The 18928-nt window shown below is 43.9% G+C and overlaps 1 protein-coding gene across 5 annotated transcripts in view; it reads right to left on the bottom strand.

Annotated features, from left to right (window-relative positions):
- SEPTIN6 (septin 6) overlaps positions 1-18928 on the bottom strand; it is a 49048-nt gene that overhangs the window by 8721 nt on the left and 21399 nt on the right. For 3 of the 5 annotated variants that reach the window (XM_033138358.1, XM_033138356.1, XM_033138357.1), the window contains exons 3-9: positions 12326-12521; positions 11321-11507; positions 10767-10928; positions 7531-7627; positions 5480-5648; positions 3833-3965; positions 1684-1874 (exon numbers count right to left, since the gene is read on the bottom strand). In XM_033138358.1, coding sequence (XP_032994249.1) covers positions 1684-1874; positions 3833-3965; positions 5480-5648; positions 7531-7627; positions 10767-10928; positions 11321-11507; positions 12326-12521 — 1135 coding nt within the window. Of the gene's footprint in view, positions 1-591; positions 638-1683; positions 1875-3832; positions 3966-5479; positions 5649-7530; positions 7628-10766; positions 10929-11320; positions 11508-12325; positions 12522-18928 lie in introns of all 5 variants that reach the window. The other 2 variants (XM_033138360.1, XM_033138359.1) reach the window with 1 other exon arrangement.

The raw sequence follows: 18928 nt of genomic DNA, 5'->3' as shown, positions 1-18928 counted from the left end.
ACACACCACTGCACCTTAGGCTATGAAGAAGTCAAGCCAAGACAAAAAAATGTCTAAGTAACAGGAGTACATATAAGAACTTAAAAGACATGTTTTGTGGCTGGTTCATGCTGGACAGGAAGGGATTAAAGAGCCCTTTGCTTCTTGGAAAAAAGTAGCAGAGGCATATTATTATTATTATTATTATTATTCAAATTTGTATATTGCCCTTCATCAGAGGATCTGAGGGCAGTTCACATAACTGGAGAGTGTGTATGTGCTGGGATTGCTGGATCTACTAGAGCAGTGTTTTTCAACCACTGTTCCGCGGCACACTAGTGTGCCGCGAGATGTTGCCTGGTGTGCCGTGGGAAAAATTGAAAAATTACTTTATATATAGTCAATATAGGCACAGAGTTAATTTTTTTAACATTTTCTAATGGTGGTGTGCCTCATGATTTTTTTTCATGAAACAAGTGTGCCTTTGCCCAAAAAAGGTTGAAAAACACTGTACTAGAGGCCAAACTGCTGGTTCAGAATACACTGTGTTTGTTTGCAAAAAGTGCCCATTCGGATCCCACTGCAATGGCTATTTCATTTAGTCAAGCTTACCAGCACAACGTACCCTCATGCACCATGCAGCAAACGGCAGGGTTAACTGTAAAAATAGCATACAAATGGCAACTAAGGAAGATGAAGGCAACTGAGTGCACCAAAAACGAAAATGAAAGTGGGGTGGTAGTGATCAGATCTTGATTTTACACTCTGTATTTTTTTAAAAGAAAAAAAAACCTGACATAAAAGCAACTTGCAGGGCTTGTTCATGATCTACATGTGTAAACTGCTCAAAATTTAAGATACGACAACTTGAGCAATGTTCAAATTACGGGAAGGAATTATCCTTAACTTCTGGCACCATTTAGAAGACTAAGGGGATAGATTTTACCAGGCAGGGATGGAGATTCTGTGGCCCTCCAGATGTTGCTGGACTCTTAACTTCCATCAGTCCCGGTCAGCATGGCCAATGGTAAAGGAATGATGTGTACTGTAATTCATCAACATCTGGAGGGCCACAGGTTCCCCTCCTCTTTTTTAAAGGCTCCCTACCTTCGTCCCTGTAATTCAAGCACTGGAATGGAGTAATGTATCTAAGTACTGAAGTTGAAGGCTAGATGATGAAGGTAGAAGTGTTGCTCTATCCTTCCATGTCTGTGATAAAAGCCCTATATGCCTGCCATTGGTGATGATGAGCGGCAACCAGTTCAATTTAATACAGAAGTGAAAATAAAGGTTAAGATCCCTGCCAACGGGGTAAGCCAATTAAGATGTAGACACTGCTGCCCCATGGAACAATTAAAATGTGGCCTCTGTACAGCGGTCAGCATATAAAAAAACAACTTGTTGTCAGGCGATTCCTGCATGCTAGCACAGGCCTAGGCTTGTGCTATAGGAATAGGTTTTCCTGATAGGCCTTTCACTTGTCTAGCTTTTGCCAGCATGAAATCAAGGTGGGCCAAAGACTTGTGGGGCAGGGGAAACACTTATAGCAACAACTGTTAGAGGTAGAACATTGTAGTCTCCCACTATACTGTCGCAAGCCCTTGCCTGTACTCAAGCTAGAGTCTTGAGTACAAAAGCCAAGGCAAGGGTGGCGGTGGGAGAAAATGATGAGGCAAAATGCCACCCAACTGAAAACCAACTTACTTCTTCCTCTCCTTGTCCCTTTTCAGAGTTTGCGAGCCTCCTGCCTGCTGAGCCTGAGACTGGAGTAATTCAGCCGCAGTCTTCCTCTGCTTAAATGCGTTGACTTCATCATCCAGGGATTTCTTCTTGTCCTCCACTTTCTTCTTTTCGTCCTGGTGCAGCTTCTTCAGCCGGTCAAATTTCTCATGCAACTGGAATGGAAGCCCAGGGTAAGTGCTGGTACTGGGGGATAGATGCTTGGCATAAGAGATTTCAAAGCTATGCTGCAGGGAGCCTTTAGGTTCCTCATAAACCTACTCAAAAAGGAAATCACTGATGATGTGCAATTGTCCCTGAAAGACAGCTTGCCCACTGCTATTGCTTTCCCTACAGAATGCAAACCCATAATGGGTGCTGAGGGTGTTTCTAGGATACACTCTGCACAAGGCAACCACAAGACCTAATAATTCTGCAACCAGTGCTATTCATGAAGAGACTGTACACCCAAGAATATGCTCCGAAATCCAATGCATTGTTTGCAGGAGTTTGGAGAAGCAAGTCAATGCCTATGTTCACACATTGCAGTAAGCCATAAGCTGGGGTGTGGGATCTTTTGGGCCTGGTAGATCATAACATTATCTGGCCCCACCCCTGCAGGCCAACTTGGGCAGGTGGGCGAGAGGACAAACCCATAAATCAGCTGACAGGTGCATTGTCCTGCCCACCTGTCAAAGTCCCTTTTGCTATGCTAAATGGCTGTTGGGTGCTTGGGAACCACAGCAGAAGGGACTTTGCCAACCCTATGCTCAACAAAGCACCAAGCAGAGGGCTGGCACAGCTGTTTTCTGCAGGGAGTGGCTTCCTGGTTGAGTTCTCCATGGAGAACTCAGTCATGCAGCCAACCCAGCAGTATGAACACCTATGCTACGATAGGCTGTGCAACTGAGACTCCGTTGGGCAGCCAATCCATACATGTTCCAACCTGCTCCATAACTGATGTCACATACAGTATTAGGTGGATTGTTTGGGAGAAATGGTTTCATGGACCAAGCTGTGACCCATAGTGGGCCAAATTTGGCCCACAAGGCAGAGATTCTCCACTTTTGTCACAACCATGGCTTGCTTACTGTCCACAAGTGAAGTCATGCCTGCTTTGCTGCTTCCAGCTCATACTGAGACGAAACAAATCACAAACCCTAACTTAGTTACATCTGAAATAGGAATCATGGTTTGTTTCAACCCCAGCCAGCCACAATCTGTAGTTGCGGGTTGTTCTTAGATTACAGACTGTGATTTCTTGGGAGCAAAAGCACACACCACATGATCTCAAGTTCAGACAAAATGCTATGCCAGAGACCATGGTATGTATCTTTCCAGTACAAGCCAGGAAAAGCAAAGCAGGTAGACCAGGCATAGGCAACCTTCGGCTCTCCAGATGTTTTGGCCTACAACTCCCATGATCCCTAGCTAACAGGACCAGTGGTCAGGGATGATGGGAATTGTAGTCCAAAACATCTGGAGAGCCGAAGGTTGCCTATGCCTGAGGTAGACAATGTGAAAAGGGTTTTGTAGCAAGATCGAGAGGAAAATCAGGAGAAGATGCATGTAGTATTATCAGAATGTGATAGGGTGAGCAAATAGCCCTGCTTTCTAAATCAGAAATTATTCAACCCATTGAATACCTATTTCTTCCTATTGCTGCCACTGATATAGTGTATATTTTTTCCTTTGCTTACTCTCTGCCCCCCCTCCCCAGCACAAACTAAATTAGACATAACTGAAGACACAACATATTTATAGTGGGGGGCGGTCTTCCAGGAGTCTGCTGCTAGGTCCTTGCCTGGGAGATTCCCAAAACACTGGTTACATAGATAAGTTTTCAGTTGTTAACTTTAAAAAACACAAGCTTACCATGGTGTGGAAGTGAACCAACAACTGTGAGATGATAGTTTTATTACACCAATAACAAAAATTATGTGATTGATATAGAATACGTTTTATATTAATTTTGTTTGATTTGTATATTTTATAATAAAAAGAAAAATTTAGCACTAGTTAGCCTTGATTAATGTGCAGAAATAAACCTCCCTGGTTACAGTTAACTTGGGCAACACACACAGTTTAAGCCAAAAATCAGAGAACACAGTCAATAAAAGTTAATCACGTTAACCTCTTTTTCAGCCTCTTTCAATTCCGCTTCTTTCTCCTTAACTCTCTGCACAAACATTTGCCGCATTTCCTCCTCCTTTTTCTGCAGCTCTCCCAGGAACTCATTCCTTTTGGCCTCATAGGTTTCTTGTAAACTAAGGTGACAGGATGGAGGATGAGGAGATAAAAGAAACATTTCAGAGCGATACAGAACAGGCAGAGGGAAAGGATCAAATTTTGTTTGCCACTCACGCAACCAGAAACCTACTAATGCCGTGAGAGTCTACAAATATGCATTGCTGTGATAATGCTGAACCGTGTGAAACAGGACCTTAAATCTCAAAATGCCATGACTTAGGTTTTTGTTAAAATTAATTGCTACATGTTTCTAGGCATCAAGTTTGAAAAGGGGGAACTTTAAAAACCTTTGGTAAACTGAGGCTGGTAAGTTTCTTCTCACTGCAACAAACCTCCTTGGGACAAGAATGAAATAATCTTTCAATTATCCTTCAATTGTTTGCGGCTTCAAAATATTTTAAGGTGTTTTTAAGATCGAGACAGCATAGATGGAAGAGATTTTGAGGATGTGCAGAGATCAGAAACCATGCAAGGAACGGCACATGGCACTGAAGCTTTTTTCTACACACTGTCCATATATGTTTCCAAGCACTTCATTAAAGCCATGAGGACTAGAAACTAAATTTTCAAAAACATGACATGAGATTCTCTGAAAGTCAAAATTTGGTACAGGACATGTGTTCCAGACACACACTACTAGACCCAAAATTCAGTGTTCCTCACTGTGTTCCATGGCCAATTAACGAAGTGTTGGCACTGTTCATTTCATATTTTCTAAGTGGGCAAGTGTTCCTTTCAAGTCATGTCTCACCAATGCCTAGTAGTAATATTCTGGTGAAATACAGGCGTCCCCCCACTTACGCGGGGGTTACGTTCCCAGATGCTGTGTGTATATGTGAAATAGCATAAAGTGGGGAGGTTGCTGTTGAGAGAGGCTGGGAAGCGGCTCTCTCTCTTTCTCAGCAAATCCCATCCATCACACCCACCTTCCCTGGGTGGCAATGCACCCTTGCACACGCATGTGTGCGACCTGCCTGCCTCCAGTGACCAGAAGATTAAGCTGGAGGTCAGTGGGTTCAATGGGGCATTGGCTGAGTGGCTCCTTGTGCCTAGTGCCACTGCAGGGCCTCTCGGCACCCTCCCTGTTAAGTCTTGGAAGCTGCTGGAGATTGTTTGTTTTTATTTATTTCTCTGCTACCCCCTACCCAAGAAATAATGTTGATGCTTGCTTTTGGGGCAGCAGCGATTGGAGGGCAGAGGGTCTCTCAGATCCTGCCCAAGGAACAAAACTGATAAAAGAAAACAAGCAAAGGGATGGGCAGGTTGGGTAGAGAGTGATGGCTCTGCAGGCCAAGGAAGAAGAAAGTCAAGGAGGATGAATGAGTGGGGGCAATGAGACACTCTGAGCAGCCATGCAAGCTGTCCCCCCCCCTCCCCACAACCTCCAGCTCTGTCCTGCTCTTTTCACACTATTTTGGAACCATTTCCTGGTTCAAATTATTTGTTTGTTTGTTTTTTGTTTCGCCACCACGGCACGTAAATGCAGTCACACACGAGTGGGTTGGCCGTAAGTGGGGGGATGCCTGTATACCTGAATGGCTTGCTGTCTGGATCAGTGTCCTTAAATCCCATTTCCTCCAGTTTACATCGCCGGTACAACTCGTAATGGCGCGTGTGTGTCTGTTCACGGAGATCCTCCATGTTGACACGGATCAACATCTCTCTTAGCTTCACAAAGTCACAGTGCGCTTCATTTTCCACTGTTCATGGTAAAAAGAGGAAGGGCCACTTGAATGCAAGTGGCTCTAAGCATGTGTTACACAGAGTCCTCCATAGTTAAGGAAACAAGAAGTTTGAACCTCCCCTTGAGGAAAAAAAGAACTGGTACAGTGAAGCCTATACATCGCTCCCCCCCCCCCAAGCAAACCAGGAACATGAAGAAAACATGGAAAGGTGGCAAAAGTTGGATGATAGAGGAACAGAGAGGAAATGGTATATAATGGCAATAATATTTCAAAATATTCTTAGACATAAACAAATTATTACTCCAGAAAAGTCTATCCACCCACAGTAAACCCCAGAAAAGTGTTCTCTCTCAGTTCAGCTGTTACTGGCACTTATTTCCAGCAGTATTCACTATGGGTGTTTCCCATAGCATCACCCACATTAGTGGTACCCTGTAAGACAGCTAGATGGATTTAGCTTAAGGTAAGTACAACCGAAACATTGGCAATGACTAGGTGGCTGCTGGTACATCATCAGCAAATGAGAAGAGGGAGCAGATATGTATTGATAATTTATATGTGCAAATTTAGAAAGAATTGCTATAATTCAAATAGAAATACATCTCACAGCAACCTAGTGACCTGTTTCTGCTAACTATTGGTGAGCAACTTCAAGGTCCCTGCTGCTCATCCTTCTTATAGTTATTTATCTTTAAACTGAGGGTTGCAAAGCAGCTCCCACTGCTACCTAGCAACGGCTCCCAAATATTTGGGAAACCAAGGATGAACCAGAACCACGTCAGGAGAGGATGTCGTCTTGGCTAAGACTGGTGTAGCAGTCGCTCTGCTCTGTTATTCAACCAAAGGCAAAAAGAGAAGCCTAGCTTCCCAGTTTTGTACTGTGCTTGGCCAGTCATGCTGCCACCCAATCACAAGGGTTAATAGTGTGGAAGTGCTATATGTAAGTCCTTGTAGTTTCCAAAATGTTGAAGCTCTGGCCTGGGGTAATTTTTCACCGTTGCCAGATTTGTAGGGCCTGGCCGTAGTAGCCATGCTTAGGGAAACCATTGTTAGTTAGGGAATGGCCTACTCTAACATGCTAGGCCCAACCCCTGCTAATGAAACGTATTTCCAGGGTTAGCCACAGAAATAAAGGTTGAAGTGACATGCTACAACACTTTATTCCCATCTAATACTGAACTGGTTTTCCACACCATCTTCCAATGCAAAGAATAAACCATTTTCACCCACAGAGTTGCCATGGGGATGAAGCAATGCTATTTTGTTCCCACACAGATTTGCGGGCCAATGGGTGCTTTCATTTTTTAATGGGAAAGTACAGCTGGCTGTCAGTCATCTATTCATATGGGCATTTATGCAGTACATATAAAAACACTTCGGTCTTTTCCACTTGCGTATTTCAAACCTTTTCCTATCTCTGTGGAGTGAGGCTTAGATAACATAGCAGGGGATAAGGGCCTGTATGTTGTGGGGAAATTACCCACCAGAGGTTCAAGAAACATTGCATCTCTTTTGTGAGGCCGGAATCCAAAAGTGAGGCCGGGGGGGGGGGGGGAGCATCCACTTGATCAGGATTTCCCAATTTATTCCATACTCGACTATTGAGGTGCTGCTAACAAGCAATCTGGGAACCTAGCAAGAAAATGGCTGGACTACAAACAAAGGGCTCTGGGGTTTTCTATATTCATTTTAAAACAGACAGAATTTTACTGGCAGGAGGGGCTACCCGTCTGCCTCGTGAACATCATCCCACTAACTACAATTCTGGCTGGAACTGGTTTTTTTGACCCAGGTGTCTCTAATTCCTGCTACTTTTACTTAGGTTCATTGTTCTGCACACATCAATAGCAACTCTGGTCTGGGTAAAAACGTCACCACAGCCAGAGCCATCACTTACCCTGCACCGTCCCCCAGGGATACTGCCGGGCCTTCATCATTTTGTTCCCTATCTTGATTTCTTCTGTGCTGCCAATCACGGCAAAAGGTAAGTGGGCCTAAAACGGAAGCAATTCAAACAATAATCATAAGGAACACTGCATACCTTTCTTTTCTTTTCTTTTAGAACTTGTAAAGATAGTTTCATTGCTTTTAGAGTTTGTTGAAACTATTTTGTTGGGGTTTCCCCACCCCCACCCCTGAACTTCTGGATGGTGGTCGTTTTAAATCTTGTGCTCCTTGCAGTTAAATGTGTTAAATCAAATGGGTGGTACTCAAAGCTATCTATCCCTACTCACGAGTAGACCCACTGAAGTTAGTGGGCATGACTAGCTTAGGTTCGTTAATTTCAGTGAGCTTGCTCTGAGTAGGACATGGCTGAATACCACCCCCGTATCTACAGCCGTTTTCCAGAATGCTCAAAGCGTTTGACAATAAATCTGAAAAGGCAAAGATGGCACACTGCCTATAGGATCCTGTTGTGATCCTTCCCAGTCTTTCTCATGAAGGATTTGGATATTACTAAACCACACACAACCCTAAATGTTTTATGGTTTATTATTTATATGGTGCTATTAGCCAGCAGGTACATTTTACAATGGGTTAAACCACAGAGCCTAGGGCTTGCTGATCAGAAGGTCGGCGGTTCGAATCCCTGCGACAGGGTGAGTTCCCGTTGCTTGGTCCCAGCTCCTGCCCACCTAGCACTTCGAAAGCACTTCAAAGTGCTTAGGCACAGTTATCACAGGTTATGAGAGGAGGGGGTTCTGCCTAAAGCAAAGCGGGAAACAGGAGTTTTTAGATTACCCCTTGTTCTTTCATTTAAAGTAGCCTACAGACACATGATCATTTTATACTCTGAAGCTTTAAAGTACAGATGGAATAAAGGCAAGAAAAATTCATAGGAAGCTGCTTTATACTGAGTCAGTTACTAGTTGGTCCATCTAGTTCAGCATTGCCTGCACTGGTTGGCAGCATCTCTCCAGATGCTCTGGTCCTGAGCTCCAGCCCTTCATCCAGTAGGACTGGATTTATAGCTCTGGCTAGAGCTGCTTCTTACTGGGACAGGTGCCTCTCTCCCAGAAGAACATGACAGGTGAAAAGCAGCACTGCACCTTATGCACTCAAATTCCTGACCAGTTAAATACCAGAAATCCTGTCATGCGTCCTCTCCAGCTGCAGGTTTTGATACAGCAAGGCTGGCAACGTCAGCCCAGACACACTCAGGAACAACGGACCTTTCCATGTATGGCAAGATTTGCATTAAACAAAAACAACCCTGAATGTGTTATAGACGACCTTCTCGTTCTTTCATTTCAAAATCATCCTTACACACAAGCGGATCATACGATAGATATTTACACACAAGCAGATCACAATTCTAGGTTTGGAAAAGGAAAAAGCGCCAAGCACAGGAATGGCATGGCTCCCCAGCCACGAGAAACACACGCCTCCACCCTACAGGAAATGAACGGGAAATGCTATTTCTTGCAGCACTGCACAAGCAAGAGCCAAGGATGGCTGCCAGAAAAAGAAACACATTTCGAAAAGCAGCAGGGGTGGTAGGAGAGGTAAGGTTGTGTTAGTGACTGAAAAAGTGATCCCTTGAGAAAGTATCTACAAGGCTGGGTTTTGTGCATAGCTGCACACTTGTGGAATGCAACTGTGACAATAATACTACAGCTACACATAGGTATTATAATAAAAAATTGTTTCTATGCTATTTTGGTGAGACTCGGCATAATGTGTGTGGGCAGGGCTGCAGAGCAGTTAATACTTTTCTCATTCATCCCCTCAACCTATTCCCTGTATATCAATTTATAAAGCGGGAAGTCTGTGCACAGAATAGGAGGGTGCTAAATTGGGCAGCTCAGGTGGGGTAAGAGCAACTCCACACACACAACCCTGCAAGAATTGGGTTCAGGCCCCTCCCTGCCAACTGGTATGCAGATGGGAGCTGCAATCTCAAGTCACCTAAAATCAGTGGTAGCAGAGAGACATGCAGGACCAGCTCTCACCCACTCCAGCAGTAAATGGGAGGGGGCTGCCCTTTGCCAACCAAAAGCATTGTGAGGGGATTGTGAATTGGGCTAATTTGAAGAACTAAATGCAGGAGAGAATGTGTCAGCTTCTAACTGGCACACTAATCCCAAAAGAATGTGAATTTTCACAGGTCCCTGACTTGTAATTCTTATTTCAGACATGCAGAACCAAGTCATCAATGTGCTACTCAGCATGTTTCGTGGTTGATGTGTCAGGCCTCAGTTCAAACACACCTCTCACCAGATCAGGGTTTCCCAAACTTGGGTCTCCAGCTGTTTTTGGACTACAATTCCCATCATCCGTGACCACTGGTCCTACTAGCTAGAGATGATGGGAGTTGTAGTCCAAAAACAGCTGGAGACCCAAGTTTGGGGAAAGCCTGCACTAGGGTTATACTTTTGTGTGGACTACATACTATCTATGGGATAGGATATACAGAACTCTAGTGTTGTCAGGGTGGTTTTGGTTTTTTGTATAAGAAGGTAGCAAGCTGCTAGTCCCTATGGCTTAAAGGGTGGTAAAGTGTATTTGTATAAGCCTAACAGTGAACAAGGAGCATTTCTTCCACGCAGTACCTTAGCGAAAAACCCTGATATGCTCTCAGCTACAAGGCAAGTTCTTTTTAAGCTAAGGTATCTTGTGGCTGGACTTTGCTGGACTCCCTGCACTCCATTCCACCAAGGTAATAGTTCATCTAATTGAGGCAATGGCCATCTTCACACATGCCCCAAATCCTGGTATATGTACCAGGGTACGTACTTAAATTTTGGGCTCAATGTTGCATGAGAATACAGCTGGTGCCTATGAAAGTAAAGCCAACAAATCTCCCACACTGCAGTCAAGAAAAATGTTCTACCCACCAGATTATTTCAACTGGTGAAAGATTTGCTTTTCACTATCACACATCACTCTTGGCTGAGACAATATGGGTGCACTTTGATAAAATATACCCCACACTCTATATGTAAAAATAACAACGGCATCATTTATATTGTGCCTTTAGAACATTCGAAGTACTCAATGTACATCATCAAGGAAATCATAACAACAGCCCTATAAAATGGCAGGCTGGTATTTTTACCCCTGTTTTCAAACGTAAGAGACAGAAGGAAATTTGCCCAGAATAAACTATAGCAGCTGGCATTATTGCCTTACATTCATAGTCCCGTTTATCTCTGCCACGGACTCGTCATCTGTAGGGAACTGATAGATCTGCACCCCGTTGCTGACAAGCTCACTTGTGATCTTAATCTTGAATTTCGTCAGCTCGCTTTTGGAAATGGCATCGGATTTGGCGATAATAGGAATGATATTTACCTGTGGAGAAACCAAGAAATAAAAGGGGGGGCTTTGAATGTTTAAAGTTGCCCTAAGTTTCTCATAGAACATAAGAAACGACCTTGCACTGAACAATCTTACACTTAGCCCATTAATGTCCACTCTGATAAGAAGTAGCTCTCTATGGTCTCAGGTACGGAGATGATTTTTGCATTACCTGCTGCCTGTTCTTTCTTAACTGGTGATGGCAGGGATTGAACCTGGGACCTCCAGCATGCAGAGCACCTGGTCTGCCACTGAGCTTTGACCCATGCCCAAAGTACAGGAAACAACGTGGTAGATGCGAAAGAGAAGGAAGCAATTTGTAGTTGAGCCGAGACGAGAATAATGACCAATGACATTTCCCCTCTGGGTGTCAACCTGACTCCTACCTTGCTATCAAGCTTCTTCATTGTTACCAAATCCAGGGATTTCAAAGAGTGGCCCGTGGGGGCAATGAAGTACAAGCAGGCATGGATGCGGGAGTCATGGTAGTTATGTAGCACCCGCTTGATTTTCAGTTCCTCTTGCAGGTAAGATTCGAACTGGGCATCAATGAATTCCACAATAGATTTATAGCTTTATAAAAATAGAAAGAGGGAGAAAACATGGAACATGTTGTAATATGTGAAATTGTCCAATGCTTCAATCATTAAAGAAGCAAAAGTCTCTTCCTAATTTATGTAATCACATGGACCACACAAAGCCTTTCATGAAAAGCAATGTCTCCCCCTCGAAGCCATCCTTGAGTCAACCAGGGCCATTCCAATGAGCAAACATATCTCCAGAGAGTCAATTCAGACAATACAATGGTGGTCAACTTGCAAAGTAAAGCGAAGCGAAACAAAACAATAAACAAAACAAAACAAAGCTATCATGCTCATAACACTACTATTACTACTACAGGGTGAGTCTTTCAAAAGAGGCCCTGTGGAACATGTATACTCTGTTTCCACGGGGCCTCTTTTAAAGGACTCACACCGTAATAGTGGTCTGCTCCATCTGAGCAACGTAGAACCATAAACAAACCTAATGGAAGAAGATCGCAACTGTGCATTTTGCAAGCTGGAAAAAGTTGGTGACTTTGGGGCGGTTCATAGACATGAAGCTGTATCACACAAACAGACAGACTGGTTCGTTTAGCCCAGTGTTCACTAACCTGGCGCCCATGCTAGTTGGGGCTGATGGGGGCTGCAGTCCAAAACATCTGGAGAGAACCAGGTTGGTGAAGCCTGATCTAGCCAACTTGCCTGATATAACACAGCTTCCTAGATCTTTCCCCAAATTGGCTACTAACATATATTCAGAGCTGACAATCATTGACTGTTAGACAGGCAATAAAGTGGGGGACAGAGACAACCTGATTTCCATTTAATCAAGAACAAACTTTTGCTTACCTGTCCTCTTTGTTAATCTGATCCCCAAAGCCCACCGTGCTAACAATGGTCAATTTCAGATGGACATTGCTTTCCTGGAGATCGTAAGTACTGGATTTCAGCTGAACTCCTGGCTGCGAATGAGAGGCTGGCTCACCTTCAAATTTAGTATTGAAAAGGGTATCCATCAACGTTGATTTCCCAAGCCCTGTTTCTCCTTTGGGGAAGGGGGGGGGGAGAAAGCAAAATGTTTTACAAGACATTAAAAATACACAGTGCCTCATTTTGGGCCTGTAGTTAGTTAAGCAAGTTAAACATTACACAACAGAATCGGAACAGTGCTGATGAAAATTGTTAATTTTTGTCTTATGTATTTGAACCCTACTTTCCCACTGTCTGTATTCAAAGCAAATAAAAACCAACAATTAAAAATCATCATCAAACAAATTGAAGAACCATAAAATCCACTGGAAAGCAGCAGAAAACATAAATCCTCAAACAGCTCAAACAGTGAAGCACACGCACACATACACACACACACACACACACACACAGCTTTTCAAAAGAATTCAGACTAGGGGTAGGAAATACTGTATTTTTAGCTCCATAAGACGCTCCTGAACATAAGATGCACCTAGTTTTTAGAGGAGGAAAGGGGGAAAGCCCTGGTTTTTTGAGGATCAGCTCAGATTTGTGCAGCTTTTTTGCAAAGGGGGGAAAGCAAGAGGAAAAGCCCCATTTTTATGGGGTTCAACTCACATTTCTGCAGATTCTTAAGGAGCCCTTTCTACAGTTTGCAGAAAGATAATCTAATCAGCCGGTTACATGTGGCTGGGGAAACAAACAGCCTCCCTCTGCAGGCACATTCAACAATGGAAGCCTGGGCAAGGGGGCGGGGCCAGAGGGAGCCGGGAGTCTTATCTCTCTCCCGATCTCTTGCTGATCAGCTGCTGAGCAGGGACCTTTCAACACCTCCTTCTCTTTCTTTCTTTTAAAAAAAGCAGGATCTGCTTTTGGCCCCTGGACAATTCAGCACCAGGGACCACCATTCGCTCCATAAGACGCACAGACATCTCCCCTTACTTTTTGGGAGAAAAAAAGTGCCTCTTATGGAGCGAAAAATACGGTAATAGTTTGCTCAGGGTTGTTTCAAAAAATATAAAGATAAAAACAAAGTACCACAAAAAGACAGTATACATTAATTTTTAAAGATTCTGGAAATAATGTTTTTTTTAAAAAATTATTATGTTAGTCCAGCTCGTTTCAGCTCAGGTGAGCCTTCTTTAGAGTTGTAAATCACTCATTGTTTTATCTACAGCTCAAAGACCATCCATCCTACAGGCAGAATATCTCCGCCTGGAAGGACAAGAATATTTTCACAGCCCAGTGAAAACCCTTAAGGGAAAGGGCCAACTATCTCTAAGAAAGATTCAATTGAAGTAATATGACACCCATTTATATAATGTGTAATATTCGCCCACCAACTGCTCATCTGTCTTTTTAGACAGGCATCGTTCTCTGTACAGAGGTAAATTATCCTCAACATGTAATTGTTTAACACTGCCTACACATGTGAAATGGGACGCAGGTGGTGCTGTGGGTTAAACCACTGAGCCTAGGGCTTGCTGATCAGAAGGTCAGCGGTTCGAATCCCCGCAACGGGGTGAGCTCCCGTTGCTCGGTCTCTGCTCCTGCCCACCTAGCAGTTCGAAAGCACGTCAAAGTGCAAGTAGATAAATAGGTACCGCTCCAGCGGGAAGGTAAACGACGTTTCCATGCGCTGCTCCGGTTCACCAGAAGCGGCTTAGTCATGCTGGCCACATGACCCGAAAGCTGTACGCCGGCTCCCTCGGCCAGTAAAGAGAGATGAGCGACGCAACCCCAGAGTCGTCTGTGATTGGACCTAATGGTCAGGGGTCCCTTTACCTTTACACATGTGAAATATCTTCTTTTTTTAACATTATGCCTTCCTTTACAGCAGGGGTCAGCAACCTTTTTCAGCCCACAGACCATGTGGTGGGCCGAACTATATTTTTTTTTGGGGGGGGGGGAATGAACGAATTCCTATGCCCCACAAATAATCCAGAGATGCATTTTAAATAAAAGGAAACATTCTACTCATGTAAAAACAAGCTGATTCCCGGCCCATCCGCAGGCTGGATTTAGAAGGCAATTGGGCCACATCTGGCCCCCGGGCCTTAGGTTGCCTACCCCTGCTTTACAGCAATTTCATCAAACGGGATATTTTATAGTTCATCTCACATGGATATAACTTCTTTAGTATTTCTCTCGATATTCATAATTTAATTAAAACATTAGTAATAAAAGGGAGAGAGGGCCAACTGGTCAGAGTTGGAGCAGTAGAACAATCCAATTGAAAAGCTGATAATTTAAAGCTGATACTTCAAGTGTATGGGGTTTTTTTATTAAAAAAAAAAGTCTTGCTGTATATTTTCTCATCCTTTATTTTATCTAGCTGCACTTCCATTTCAGGCAATTTAAAAAAGAAAAAGCATTTGGATTTTGCAAAAGTGTATCTAAGCATCATTTGTAGCAGGAATCCATCAAAATCTAGCCACATCAACCAAGTGCAATGTTACAACTCACTGCTGATCTGTCTCCAGCCTTTCTTTCTTTTTAGTAGTACATTAATGCACTGACACACATTTCCTGCATCACAGACCAGGAAAGCATTTGCCCTCAGGGGATGGGGGAAGGCAGGGAAATCTAAGCCATTACAAGAGAAAATGTCTTTTAGTCCATTAAAAAAAATCCATCCACTTTCAGCAGGCAATTTTTTTTAAGGAGAGCGAATTCCCAGATTCCCAGCTTTCATTTAAAAAAGAACCAATACGTTTTTAGCATTTGTATAACCTGAGATAACAGGCAAAGCGTTCAGACCCTGTTCTTCTCATCTGCTTGTGTGTGATAAACCAGCCCACTCCCTTCTTTCAGTGATTTATTTTGCTTGCCCCTTGGTAAAATTATTGCAGATGCCCATGGTCGTGCACCTCTTTAGTTTTGGGCTACCAATGCAGTGTGAGAAATCACTACCTTGGAGCCAAATGTCATGTTTCCATGGTAACCTAGATAGTATCAGGTAGGGCAGGATGAGTAACTGTTTTTCAGTGAAAGGCCACATTCCCTCAAAGGGGGGGGTGGGAATCTGTTGAGGGCTGTATGCTGGGGGTGGCGTGGCTGAAGAATGGTGAAACTGGCTCATCATTACCTCAGGTAGTTGAGGACGATTCTCAGGACATTATCGAAACTATAAAACCTGCATTGTTTTGGTACCACTTTTGACTGCCATGGCTTCACACAACACATTCTGAGAATTATCCCTTCAATAAGGGGCACTGATAATTGGATGCTGGGGATGGTGTGGCTGAAGGCCTTGGAGCCAGAACCAAAAGTAAACAGGACATCCACTTTTCTTACTTTCTGCCACCCCACTTTCTCTCTTGACACTTCCTTCCACCCGTTTTCCCCATCCTCCTGAAACTAGGCTGCAGGACTCATGTAGAAATGAGGCTGTAGGTTTCCACCACTGATGCAAGTCACAAGTTAGTCCACTGAGCTACTCCAAAGGAGGTATGGTCCTGGTGAGGAAAGCAGCAATGCGTCCTGTGCAAGGCCCATACAATACAGTATGGCCCTTCCATAAATTGCCATGGCAACATGATCACATGTATGAACTGGGGCCAAGTGCTTTACTACACAAGAGCCACCCCACTGAAAAGTGGAGCTCATCCTGACATAATTACCAGCGCTCACCACATGATGGCACATTCAGTTCACCATGGTGAACCTGGCTCACCATTACCTCAGGTAGTTGAGGATGATTCTCAGGACTTTATCGAAACTATAAAACTTGCATTGTTTTTGTACTACTTTTGATGGCTGTGGCTTCACACAACACATTCTGAGAACCAAACCTTCAATAAGGGGCACTGGTAATTCTCTGTTAAGAGATCCCTACAGTCTAGCTCGCTGGTAGTTCCTAGGGCAAAGCAAGTGAGGATCCAACCAAAATTTACTTCTCTTACCGCCTAAAGCAAGAGTGCAGAGCCAATGGGCACTACCTATGGGCCCTCCCAATTTAGGTCTGTGATAAAAGACTTGGCTGTCCCACCCCTAGCTCATCTTTGTCGCCAGCATCCAGTATTCTGAGGTATACTGCATGCTCCCAATTTTGAGACAACGTGGCTATAAAGACAGCATTTGAGAGTAGTATCTGTATGAAGTGCAATGGAAGATGTCTACCATCTTTCTCTGTGAACATGGATAGGAAAGCTTTCTGTCACTGTATTTCCTAGTCAGCGGTAAGAATTCTGGATGAGATAGGACATTGACCCAGCAATTTAAGTGGCTTTCCTGCTCCCTTTCTGAGCAAAGTGTTTTTCTTCCTGTAAAAGCACCTTGCATTAAAGGACCAGAGACTGCCAATTATTGTCCATCTGGAGGCATAATTATCTAACTACAACCATGGCTGAAGCCGTCTCCAAGTAGTGATGGCAGAAAAGGAGAAGGGTACTGCCAGGGCATTTAAAATGCACTGGATCAAGGAAACCTTTGCAGGCCTGCCCCCTGCCCCCGTATCAAAATATGTTTACTTTCAGAGGTAAATATTTCATGGCCCACAGCACATGATCAGTCCATACCAAAGTACCACCATTTGATGAGGAGCAACATGGGAGATACTTACTGGAACGGAAGACTAGACTTAATTTCTAAAACACATGCAGGGCCTCCAGATACAAATCCAGGCTTGCAAATAACCAGCTTACCTGACCACTGACCCAGCATTGGTACTGTGTAAGTGGCTAAGAGACTGGACCCAGTTCAAATGTCACCCCTTCAGTTCATATATTCAGTTGAAAGCCATCCAATGAATGGTAATCAAGCATTGCACATGGATGTGTAAACCAGCCCCAGGAAGCTGTTCTTCCTAATGCCTGTGAAAATGCTATCTGTAGTTTCCATCCCCTCACCAGTGAGCACTCTGTGTGTGGTCAAAGGCACTATCTTTTTCATGACTGCATATGCTTTGGGGCTAAAGTCCCAGGTTAACCCCATATTGGGCCTCTTTACAGTGCTGGGAACACAACAGCGGCATAGATGGCATGGATGCCTGCCATGAGTCTCAGGAGAGATACCGTGTGCCTGACTATGCCAATCCTAAATTAGAATCTCTTTCTGCCTTTTAAAGAAAAGTATCAGCTGGCTCAGACATCCTTTCCCACCAACTATAGTGAACCTTGTCTCTTTGGGCCAGATTTAATTCAGGGATATATCTAGCTATAAATAAGTACAGTGGTACCTCGGGTTAAGAACTTAATTCGTTCTGGAGGTCCGTTCTTAACCTGAAGCACCACTTTAGCTAACGGGACCTCCTGCTGCCGCTGCACCGCCAGAGCACAATTTCTGTTCTTATCCTGAAGCAAAGTTCTTAACCTGAAGTGTTATTTCTGGGTTAGCGGAGTATGTAACCTGAAGCGTATGTAACCTGAAGCGTATGTAACCTGAGGTATACCACTGTATTTTTATTGTTTAAGTGAACACCCCACACTGTGCTAAAAAACAACAACCCCTGTCATCACTAAAGGCCATTAAAAACACAGTTTTAATTAAAAACTGGCATCATGTGAGTTGGGGGACACACACACATAAGCAGCAAACATTTAACCTACAAGAAATGAAGCAAAACACGATTCCTATGCACCGCTTAGAGTTGCTAATGATTAAGCCCTATAGAAACGCCTCAAATAAATAAATCTTTAAAACAGGGAAACAGATAAATGAACATTCCATAAAGAGCCCGAAGTTATGATCACAGCACTAAGAAATTGAAGCACTACAAGTGGATGACATCTGTGCAAACATGGAAAGAGGCAATATCCCAACATCCAGTGTGACACTTGGACTAGATCAGTCTTTCTCAACCTGGTGCTCTTTGGGATGTTTTGGATCACAATTCCCATCAGCTTCAGGACCATAAGGCTGGGCTGGCTAGGTTGAAAGGAGATGTGGTCCAAAATATCCTAAAGGGCACCAGGTTGGAGAAAGTTGATGGTTTGTTTTTCTTGGCCCCAGCGGAGGGGGGTATGTACATACTGGGACCGTAGTATGTGGGGTGGGATTTGACTACACCCCTGTGCCGTTTTCATGCTGAAAGTCCTCTCTCCAAAACTAACCACACTTAAATGGTGTCAACTGCAGCGAATGAAACCTGCAGGGCAAAGAGCAGCAGGAAAATGGTACAGAAGGCAGGAGAAAGCTGCCAATAGCTTGTGTCTTCCTGCACACTATTCTCATGAAACTGAAGCACTTTGCATTTTCACTATTCTTAAATGCTTAGCCCTGGAGCATACAGTGGCTAAAAAGCTCCCCCTTTCCGCTGTTTGGGTGACTCTCTAGGACACTGTACACAGGGACACCGCTTCAGAAATAGTAACAGAGTCTTCGGCCCCCTCCAACTCCCACTACTGGGAGTCATTGCTTCTTTGTCCTAATATACCTTGGTGCAACTAAAGCAATGGGGCACAATCTGAGCTAATTTGTCTGCAAAGAGCTTCACTAAATGCCATTTTAAGACTGAAATAGACTGTAGTCTGGGCTTCCATC

Source organism: Lacerta agilis, chromosome Z, assembly GCF_009819535.1.
Source record: "Lacerta agilis isolate rLacAgi1 chromosome Z, rLacAgi1.pri, whole genome shotgun sequence".
Classification (NCBI taxonomy): Eukaryota; Metazoa; Chordata; class Lepidosauria; order Squamata; family Lacertidae; genus Lacerta; species Lacerta agilis.
The sequence above is the reverse complement of the archived record's forward strand: the minus strand, read 5'-3'. Positions and strand labels throughout refer to the sequence as shown.